General features: G+C 39.5%; 1 protein-coding gene across 1 annotated transcript; it reads right to left on the minus strand.

Annotated features, from left to right (window-relative positions):
- Positions 1 to 4801: 4801 nt before the first annotated feature.
- LOC114161423 (uncharacterized) lies at positions 4802 to 10485 on the minus strand. The gene is made up of 7 exons (XM_028044684.1): positions 10151 to 10485; positions 9626 to 9755; positions 7422 to 7515; positions 7074 to 7204; positions 6140 to 6282; positions 5263 to 5460; positions 4802 to 5182 (listed from the first exon to the last, which is right to left on the minus strand). Exons 1-7 carry the CDS (start codon positions 10159 to 10161, stop codon positions 5065 to 5067), a joined length of 825 nt encoding a protein of 274 aa, XP_027900485.1. The 5' UTR covers positions 10162 to 10485; the 3' UTR covers positions 4802 to 5064.
- Positions 10486 to 10806: the final 321 nt, after the last annotated feature.

Below are 10806 nucleotides of genomic sequence, written 5' to 3' on the forward strand. Positions count from 1 at the left end.
ACTGTGGAAATGGACACAACTTTTAACGCTAAATTGCATACATGATTATGTATTTTTATTTTTTTACCTTAATCTGCTTTTCTGTTTCCTTGCTCCTCTGGATCAGAGAATGTATTTTTTTTTTATCTGTATGCTGAGTTTGTGTTTCAGGAAAGAAACAACAATCCCATCCATCCATCCATCCATTTTCTGTGCACCCTTGTCCCTAATGGGGTCGGGAGGGTTGCTGGTGCCCATCTCCAGCTACGTTCCGGGCGAGAGGCGGGGTACACCCTGGACAGGTCGCCAGTCTGTCGCAGGGCAAGAAACAACAATGTAATTCTAATGTTGTCAGGCCCCTTTTGTATGTTTTTTGCAGACAGTTGTATTTTTGCAAAGCTTAGATGTTCATTTACATCACACATTCCAATGAGTAATGACATTTTATTATTTATTTCTGGTAGTAACAACTCTGACAATCATTAAATGGTGCAACATTTTAAAACATTCATCTTCTGCTGGAGGAAGATTGACATTTAGGCTTTAACCAGCTTCCAGCAGGGTGACTCGCAGGGGCATTTTCTCTGGATATTCCTGTAAAATGCCACTCAAAGAGACATTTGTGGCAAAGCCGCTAAGTGCTGAGGGTCACACTGACATGTGCCTTTCCGTTCGTGGAATCCTCTCGTCTATCCTAGTCGCTTAACATTTAGGAAATAATTTTAATATAAAAGAAGAGATGTGAGGATGCCGCATGAGCTGAGGTTTATTTCCAGTCAGCTGCTGGTGTGAATAAAATTCACCTTGTATAGAGAACCTTTTTGTAAATTTGTACACCTGTTATATTTGATACAAAACAAAGGGATTTTTGATTGTTTTAACGCCTTGTTTGTCATCTTGATGAAGTGTGTAATAAAGAGGTTAAAAGTTCTAAGTTTTGGGTAAGTCTCAAACACTTAAAATTTAAATATTTCTGATTGTTTTTTATGCACAAATTCTTTTTTTATTTGAAGCTGTAATGTAATTTTCTGTGCTAAACTAACAAAGCACTCAAATTACTATTCAGTTGTTAGGAATAATTGCAAAAACAAAATGTTTTTATTGCCAAATTAGTGCCTCCATTAACCAAGTAAATGGAATTTGTTTCACAGTATGAAAGTGTTTGGGGCAGAGTACTTGAGGTAGGCTTATCAAGGAGTGCAGCCAGCTTTCAGTTTAATTATATTTATACTTTTTATAAACATTTATCATCCACAAACATTCTTAATCAATCAAATCATCTCTTCTCTGCCTCTTTGCCTGTGCCATCCCTACGGATCAAATTCTTCTCCACCATGTAGCTTCTTGTTTTGCTCTTTTCCCTTCCTTCTGTCACCATCGCTCTTCAGCTATGAGACAGCAGATTTCTCTTTTCTCCCCAACAGGGACAGGAGGATGGAGAAGCAGTGCGACGCTAACAGGTGTCTCATTACTGTGCTAATATCTAGCCATGGGGACATGTACACACAAGTGTGTTTTTGACAGTGACAAGATATGGCAGAGATAGCGAGTCCTCCAACGTTCTTCACATTCCTCCATGTTTCTCAGTTATTTCATGGATGAATTACCAGGAGTGGATAAATTGAACATGCTGATAGCTTGGAGCCAAACTCTATCTTGAGACCCGCATGATTCTCACCGGTTATCAGAGCTAATACAGCTACAAGGTTTACTGTAAAGCCGAAGTTTTGCATCCAGTGATGGGAAATGGCTCCCACCATATCCTGCTTCCACAGACCAGCTGCTCTGCTTGACCTGGATCCTGTTTGCAGCATAAACATCCAGTGAGCTCATTATCCCATCCCTCTGCAGCATCCCTCACTCATCAACTGGAGACTTGGCTTGTTTCGCTCAACACCCGACTGCACAAACACTTTTTCGCACTTAAACAAGTCCTAATGAGGCATGTAACTGCTACTTTGTGCAGGGCTGTATGTGCTTGTTAGAGTGTTATTTCTGCCCAAATTGTGTTTTTTCTTTCTGAATTAGGCTGAGAGCTGAGGACTCTGAGCTGTGTTTGTCTGAATGTGTGCTCATTTTGAATGTTTGTGGGTCGTGGCAGCTATTCATATTCACACACTCTAATATTAGATAGCCACGTTTGAGGGAAAGGAGCACCTTAAAAGTAAAACTATTATCAAAGAGAGGATTGCTGCTGTGTATAAAAGTGTCAACAGGAGATGGGGAACCTCGTCAATCTATTTTTTTATTTAATAAATATATAAAGAAAGCTTAAAAATACACATAACCTTTTCTTCCTCATTGTGTGACAGACTGTTCTGGTTTTTGGGTAATTTGAATTACCATTCTGCTTCTATTTGTTAAACATTGGAATAATGAGCAAGACATTTTTTGGTGGAGCTAGTTACTATCTACATATGATCGAGGTCAAATATTCTGGGTGTCCTTTCACAAACTTCTCCCATTAGTTGGCTGTAAATTTGGCTCATTCCGCCTGACAAAAATGTCACATTTGTAGATTTAAACTTTCTGTCTTATTGCTTCAGTATTTCTACTTAACTTTCTGTTCTCACAGCAAAAAACACCAACATGGATCAGGAAAGGTGCTGTTAAGTCTCTCCATTTGATCACAAATACTCATGTCTCACAAAGCCATAACATCCTATTCGTTTTCCCAATTTGCTTGAAGGCAATTACACTTTGAATACTACACTGTGTGCACGGCTATTAGACAAATCTTTTTGTTGTTGTTATGATTATTTGTATCAGTCACCAATTACAGTGCTCTCAGTGAATCCAAAATGTTAATAAACCTCAAATATAAATGCTTAAGAAAGTAAAAGTGAATATCTATATGTGCACATTTATTTTGTGACTATTATTGTGACGCAGATCAGAGAATTGAACTGTTGACCTTCACTGTAAATCGGTTTCGGTTCAGTTGAGGAAGAGCACCATGCCGTACGTTTTTCCATATTTAGCACCTTTGCTAGCCGGCCTTGCAGAGGAGTACGTGGATGAATATAATGGAAAAATAATTACTGTATTTTTTAAAGATACAGACTACTCCTGCCAGTTTCTTCTAAAAACTGGCAGTAGGTTCGGGAGTTGACATTGAGCCCATCTACAACATAAATAGGTCCAACCAGCTGATCTTCAATAATACCAGTTCAGACCAGTGCCTCACCTCCACCTTGATGGCATCTGACTCCCAAGTAGAGCTTTGAGCCCATTACTCATCCACCCACGGCCCTCTGGGAGACTTTTGATAGATTTTGACTTTTCAAAGTCAGTTAAATCTCTTTGTTGACCCAATTTGCCTAAAGAAAAGCTGAAATCTCCTTTTCAATATGAAGAGGAAGTATCCCAGGCAGCTCCATGCAGCTCTAACAGTGTGCATTCACACACACACACTTTTAATCCTGGCAGATTAAAAGCAGTGAAATCTTCCCAAGATTACTCTTTGTCTGTGTGTTGTATATGTGTGTGCCTGTGTGACTTACTGCATGAAGCTCATGGGTCATTACCCTGTCAGCAGCAGGACATAAAAGTCCATTATCCAAAGGAGTCTGAACTATAAATATTTGATAAGTCTCTGAAGAGGATGTCCTGTATCTCATTATGCACACCATGCGTCATCTCAGGATTTGGCTACTGTTTAAAATTATGGAAATATACGGTGGCTCCCTAAAGCATTCTCACCCCCTTTGAGCTTTCATACATTTTCTCTCACTCAGACTACAACATTTCAGTTATTTCATGAAATGTTTTTTTTCTGATGGAGCAATACACACATTTTGATAAAGTGGAAGGAAAATTATATAAACTGTTTTCGAACTATTTTTACAGATCAAAAACCTAAATAGGCTGGTTTGTAATTCAGTGGTATTTAACCTCACTGAATTCATACTTTGTACAACCATCTATTTGTTGCGACCACAACTGCAATCTATTGGTGACTGTCTCCGCCAACTTTGAGCTCTAAAGCTCTGAAGTGTTGGATGGAGAGCATCTGTGAGCCTAAATGTTTTAGTTTTGACACATTCTCAGTCGGACTTAGTGGCAAATTTCGACGGGATCATTATAACATATTGTCATACTTGAATCTGAACTATTCCATTGTGGCTCCAGCTGTATTTTTAAGGGCACTAGTTTGTGTTGAAGTTTGCACTGAAGCTTGGGGCTATCATGTGACAAAATGTAAAATAAATAAAAGAAAAAAAACATCCAAGGAGTATGGATGCTTTCAATAAGTGCTGTACATCATATTTCTATAGAACCTGAGGAGTTTCAGCTCATGTGAAACGTTTCCCTCCCATTAAAACCAGACCATGTGAAATCAGTCATTATATATTTTCCCTGTCTGCCTTTCTTGATATTTAAGTATTGGTTGTATTCTTGAGTGTAAAATAAGTTTGATGCCTACCAATATCGAGCCTTACCAAATGTTACAAAATATGGTCATAACCAAACAAACGAGATCCAGGATCCCAACAGCTGAAATTAACTTGCTACATAGTTGACTTCTGCTCTGCCTGAAAGGAGTCAAGTCAGGTGGTGGAAGCGTTGGATCAGGATAAACTCCTGGAGTTCATCTTTCTGAGGTTTTCTGTTAATAATCCCACTGGGAGGAAGCCCCTTTATTGCTCTCAGGTGTGCAAATACTTTGGGATTCTTGAAAAAGTGATGGAGGTAACAGAGAGAGGGATGTCTGATTTTTTATTTAATTTTTGGCTTTACCTCTAAGACCCAAATTGAAATAGAAGACACTGGATAGATTGATTAAATCTTTTCTCTTGGAGAGCTTTTTTTTGTATTTATCAAAATATTTTTATTATGTACAAAGTATCTGACTTACAAAATATAAGCAAAACTCAATATTAACACAGTTCAAGTTTGCATATTATTATCAAGCTTTTCACAAGCAGCTTTTGACAATCTCAGTAAATGTAGAAAATGTTACCCAGCTGGTTTTCCTTCAAACTAAAAACGGGCCTCCTCGGTGTTGTTGTTGTTTTGCAGGATAAAAGCGATGCCGAAGTGAATACCAGAAATAAGTCTGTTTTCATCCTCCCTCAAAGAGAGTCATAAAATGATACACATCCTGCTGGATTCCGGTCCCTTCACCCGGAGGGGCAGCGAGTCTCCTGGGAGCTTGGGAATGCCGTCCAAGACCTCCAGGTTTGGCAAACAGGAGAAAACACTGCAAGAGAGAAGAAGAAGAGAGAGCACATGAAGATGACCTCCAGGGAACGCACCTCATTATAACCTCAGGCTACCCACTGTGCACGGTAGTCCCGACTGAAGGTCACTGGGTTGCGGGTCAGGTTAAGGGAGCGCAGTGGGCTGCTCCCCAGAGCCCCCAGTCCCCGCAGGGAGCTGATGGCGTTCTCCGACAAACAGAGGTGCTCCACTGCTGGGAGCTTTGGCAGCTGACGCAGACACACCAGGTGGTTGCGATGCAGGTTTAGCATTTTGCACCTGCTTGGGCAGAAACCAGTAGCACTTTTTGTTATTACTAAGGCTTCATCATAATTCATAAAGGAGTCTTAAAATTACCCGGAAAATGAGATAATTTGTGGAAGAATATGAAAGGGGAACTCAGTTTCTGATGTGCAGGTGATTAAACTTTCTTAAAGACAAGCAGGCAGGGATTGACAAAACCAAAGCAGAAAACATGAGCAGGTATAATTTTTAATAAACAGCAGGATAAAAGAAAAATACAGGCAGTCCTGGTAAATACGCAGCATCATCAGAGCCTAATACAGTTTCAGCTTTGATCTAGAAGCATGAAAAAGTTCCTCCTCAAGCTGTTTTCTTTAATTACACCTTCATTTAAACCACTTAAAGGAGTGCCAATCGAGTTTCACCAGCTGCCAGGAACACCATCTGGGGAACATTTGTATCACAGCTGAGCAAACACACACAGATGCAACCTACAGCCTGAAGAAGGAGGAGAAGGAGCGGATGCACAGGCTGAGGCAGGTCTGTATTACCTCTTGAGAAAACGTTTTTATTCAATTTAAAGAACTGAGTGCATTCCATATAGGAATTTAAAACCATAACATTGTCAAAAACCCTGATTTATTGGGAGACCAAATTAGGTGTTTCATATTTAGACAATGGATTTGGCATGCATTCTCACAAGTGTAGACGTTACCTTGGCAAACGTAGAGAACTCAGGTCGGTGAGTGAGTTGTCGATCAGCTGTAGTATCTCCACGCGGATCAACCGTCGGAGGATGCGGAAAAAGTTCTCCCTCTGGTAGGGATCACCCAGGTTTTGGTAGGACAGATTTAGCTCCTATAGAAACAGCAGCTGTCAGGGCTCTGAATTGCTCTTAGTTTTTCATCTGTACTTAACTTCTTCAGCAGGACAGAAACAACAGCAGATTTCTTTAAAACCACGTTCTTTGTTTTTCTTTGTGTTTTCTTGTAATCTGAACTGCCTGCTACCACAGAGAGTTCTGTTTTTGCTGTCAGCCTGCGCAGACAGCAAGGTCACCAAAATCACAGGCGTTGCTGTGGAGCAGACTGAGCAGACTGTGCTTTTGAGTTTCTCAGCAAAACAAATATTCCAGTTGGTGTTGACATGAAACATTTGATGAATTTGTTGAAAATGACCTCATACTTTGGAAAACCTACAGAGTTTCAATAAAAATCAGACAGTTTTTTTTTTTTTATCAACGGGTTTTTCAACTTTGTCTTTCAACAGTGATCCAAAATACAGCAAAATTATGACAGAAAGTTTCCACCAGAAACAAAATGTAACTATTTCAGGTCATCACAGTTTTTCGAGAGACTTGCACAGAAGAGCGCATAAATGAGGACATGAAACAGACATATTGAGGGAAAAGGATAAAGATTTCTCTATCCTGCTGCCAAAAGAAAGTTTTACAAAGTAGAGATAACGATTATTGTGGTAGACTGGTTTTCAAGTGACATTATTTCATTATTTAAAAATCCTTAACCATGGAAAAAAACATAAAATACTTACGCTTCTATAAATAATGAATTTATTTATTGGCGTTTTACACATTTTAATTAGGGGTGTCAATAACTGTGGTAAACTTGAAATAAATTCCTGAGGCTTACCAGACAGTTTTCCCAATTTTCTTGCAGTCTCTCCTCCCAGCTCTTCCCTTCCTCCTCTCTCCTCTTCCTCCTCCCTCTTTCCAAACAGAAATTTCTTCCTTCTCTGAAATGAAACTCCTCCTCTGTTGGTCCTTGTTTTGAAGAAAAACAAAACCCTGATTACTTGTGACCACCATTGCAATATATATTAGAATATCACTTAGCTAAAATCTGCTTGTGATGCCGTAAATGTGTTACAAAAAAGGATGTTCTTCTCCACAATCCATTGGTGAGTAAAAAAATGACAACGGCTGTTTTTGTTTGTTTTGTTTTTTTTAAAACTGGTAGTCGTCAAAGGAGACCACATGCCTTCTCTAACCCGGGGGCAGGTCAGCTGGTCGCCGGTGACCTCACACTGCTCCAGGCGGTGCCACGGCACAAACTGGAAGCGGCTTGACGGAAGCTGACGAGGAGAAGAGGAGGACAGGAAAATGTAAGTGAAAGCTCAGTCCCAATGTAGTAATCCTTGTGGACAACATTTTTCAAATCCATCCTGCATTTTGCAACAAGTTGTGATGCATAATCAGTATATAAAGTATGAAGGCCTAGGCACCATTCAGTGTAACTTGATTTCAACAGAAAGTCAATGATTAATCAAAATTCAGCACAGAAAAAAGAACATGTTTGTGTTTAATGTCCCACAGCCTCCAATCTACCAAACTTTACAATAACCTAGAATTAATGTGCCATTGTAAAGGCAATTACAAATGTTACTACACATGTTATCAGACTGACAAGGGTTCAGATTGCCTCACAGGCTGACCGTAACCGCTAACAGCCTGTTTTACTGACCTGAAAATAAAACTTTGTCTCCTGTCTGTATCTTTTACAATGTGAAGTTTTTTGTTTTCCCTTCGTATTAAGAGAAGAGCTCATGCATCTCTTCAGCAGCTACAGTGTTACAGACTTCACATCCCACTCTACAAACTCAAATCAGAGCTATTTACCACTTTCACTTTCACTCAAACACTAAACACTAAAAAGCATCAAACTGTCTATTCTGTTGAATACACACTAATATTTAAATATCTTATTGGACGGCCTCACAAATGAATATCAATCTACAGTATAAATTACATTTTAGATTTGTACATATTTTTAATTTTATGCATCCAGCATTTACCTCAGACGTCAGAATTTGAAGTTGGGAATAACATTTACTTCAGATTTAACAGCATTCCAGTTAACATGGTCAGAGAAGGTGGAGTTCCAGTATGGCGACGCCATCTTGTTCGTAGCAATACTAACAAATATCATCTTTAGCTGAACTTTCCACATGCAAACATCATTTTTAATTTAGTCAATTGAGAGTTGCTGGTGTTACCTGCAACATTGATTTTAGACACACTCTTACAAAAACAATAGTAAGCTGCATCCGCCGCAGCTTACTATTGTCGATGTGAGGAGCTGCCATGTTAGATCTCAAAGTCAGTATTTGAAAAGTTCTCAGATTCTCCAAGTCAGAAGCTGGACTTTGTAAGGAAGGGCTCCGGTGTATTTTTCTAACTTAGATGTCAAAATTTCCAAGTTGCAATTATAAATAGATTGTAGGATTTATTCTCCACTTGCTTGACCCTTTCTTACCCCACAAACTTATTCTTGTTCACCTCTGCTTTGCTTGTAACTTCACACTTACATCTGTTAACACAAACAGTGCAGGAGTGACCCCAGTGCACTTGACCACCACACACCTGCCGACAGAGTGGACACTTGTAAAACAGCCCTAAGACATCTGATCTTGTCATATAAAGCTAGTGGAAAAGTAAAATATGATTATGTTGTAAAGAACACACTTCAGGACATTACTTGGATATTTTATGTCATAGACTGACTCGAAATAGCACATAACAGTGATGTGGAAGAAAAATACTTCATGGTTTTCAAAATGTTTACCCTCAAATCTTTTGAAAACTGTGACATGTATATCCTTTTTACTGTGATATATCTAAACACAGTCCAGCGCAAGCTAGATCAGGTGACAGATGTCAGCTGACAATTAAACAAATTCCACCTGTTGTTCACCTGAATACACCATCCACACTCTCTACCTTGTTCTGATTTTTATTTTATAAAGAGTGTGCAAACCATTGGGTTCTTGTCCTTTCACTTTACAATCAGGCATTACCTTATGCTGGTGAACCACACACAATTTTTACAAAATACATGTAAGTTTGTGGTTGTAATGTGAGAAAATGTGAGAAAACCAAAGGGGTGAATGTGTATAATTTTGCCAAAAAGGTACAGTACATCAAAGCTCAGCTTTTAGCAAAGGGCTGTGTGTCTACGAAGTCTATATACTTTAGATCTAATAGATGTAGAGATCTCTGTTTATATCAGAATGTAGAGGATGAAAGATTATTTCATTTGACAGCTGGAGGCGGGAGGCCAGAGGCATAAGAGCAGAAGAAGAGAAGATAAAAAAATGAGACGGAACAAAAAGAGATGAGTGAAGAGAGAGAGGATTAAAGATAAGAGAGGGCTCTGAGGAGCAGATGTTAGTGTGTGTCACTCACAGGTGTAGATACCAGTCCAGAATCAGGACTGTGGTCCACTGAGAGAGGTGTACGTGTAACTCCGAGCTCTGAGTACTGGGATGAGTGGGATTTAGGAAAACTTCCACTGAGCGTATTCACACCAGAAGAACTACGAGAGGAAAAATAGATAATGTTACGAGGAAAGCCTGACATGGTGTGGATAGTGATGCATTCACCTGCGTAAATAGATGTATGCTGCATTATTGTAATGTAAGCCCTCTGGGGGTGTACATGTGTGTGCTGACTGACACCCTGACCACTGGCAGAGTGGTTAGAGTTACAGTGAACTGGGCCTGACAATGCAGATTAGGACCCGTTGCCATGGCACCAGTGGACATCTGAGCAGGTGCTGTTAGTTTCTAATAGTGCCTGTCTGCAGGTGATAAGTGGACCCTGGTGTTTCTATAATTTATCCTACATGCTCTTTTCTGCTTAACATGAACCAGAGAGCGAAAAAAAATGTTTTAAAAGAACACAGATAAATTTGTTTTGAATGGTACATACCTTTCTGACATGTCCCAATCGCCAAGTGATGGATTCTCCTGTCCTTTGTTAACACATTATGAGCTGTTTGGTGAAGCGTTGTTGCCCGGCAGCTGTTGCCCATGGAGCCGTTGGCTTTGTTAATATTCACTCAGAGAAAGTTACCCATCCTGTTTGCTTACCAACTCTGGCCCAGAGTCTGACACCGAAGCGGATCTCTGCTGTGCGTGAATGACAATACTGCCAGGCAAGCTGTGTGAAACCGCCAAGCTGCTGGTTGCCTGGCAACACCATTCAGGGTCACTGTTTTTACAACCCCATATGAAAACTGGGTTTTTCTTTTTTGGCTGTAATGATAAGCTGTGTACATTTTATTTATTTATTTGTTTGCTGGTTTGTTGGTTTAACAGTGGCACCAATTTTTTTTCTTTCCTAGAATCGACTAGGGGACAGAAATACAGGCAGAGAAACATTTTGTTTTTTTTCTTTAAACAGGTGAAACTAACTCTAACGTAAACTGAACAGAAATGCATTTTCTAAGACAGTTTCATAGGCTGTCCGTACTTCCTCAATGATGAAATGTTAGCGTAATCTGCTAAAGTATTGTAATTGTCAGACAATTACAATTACAGTAATTGTAATTGGATATTTATATCCACACACCTTGCATCCCATCT

The sequence above is a fragment of the Xiphophorus couchianus genome, chromosome 18 (genome assembly GCF_001444195.1).
Source record: "Xiphophorus couchianus chromosome 18, X_couchianus-1.0, whole genome shotgun sequence".
Taxonomy (NCBI): Eukaryota; Metazoa; Chordata; class Actinopteri; order Cyprinodontiformes; family Poeciliidae; genus Xiphophorus; species Xiphophorus couchianus.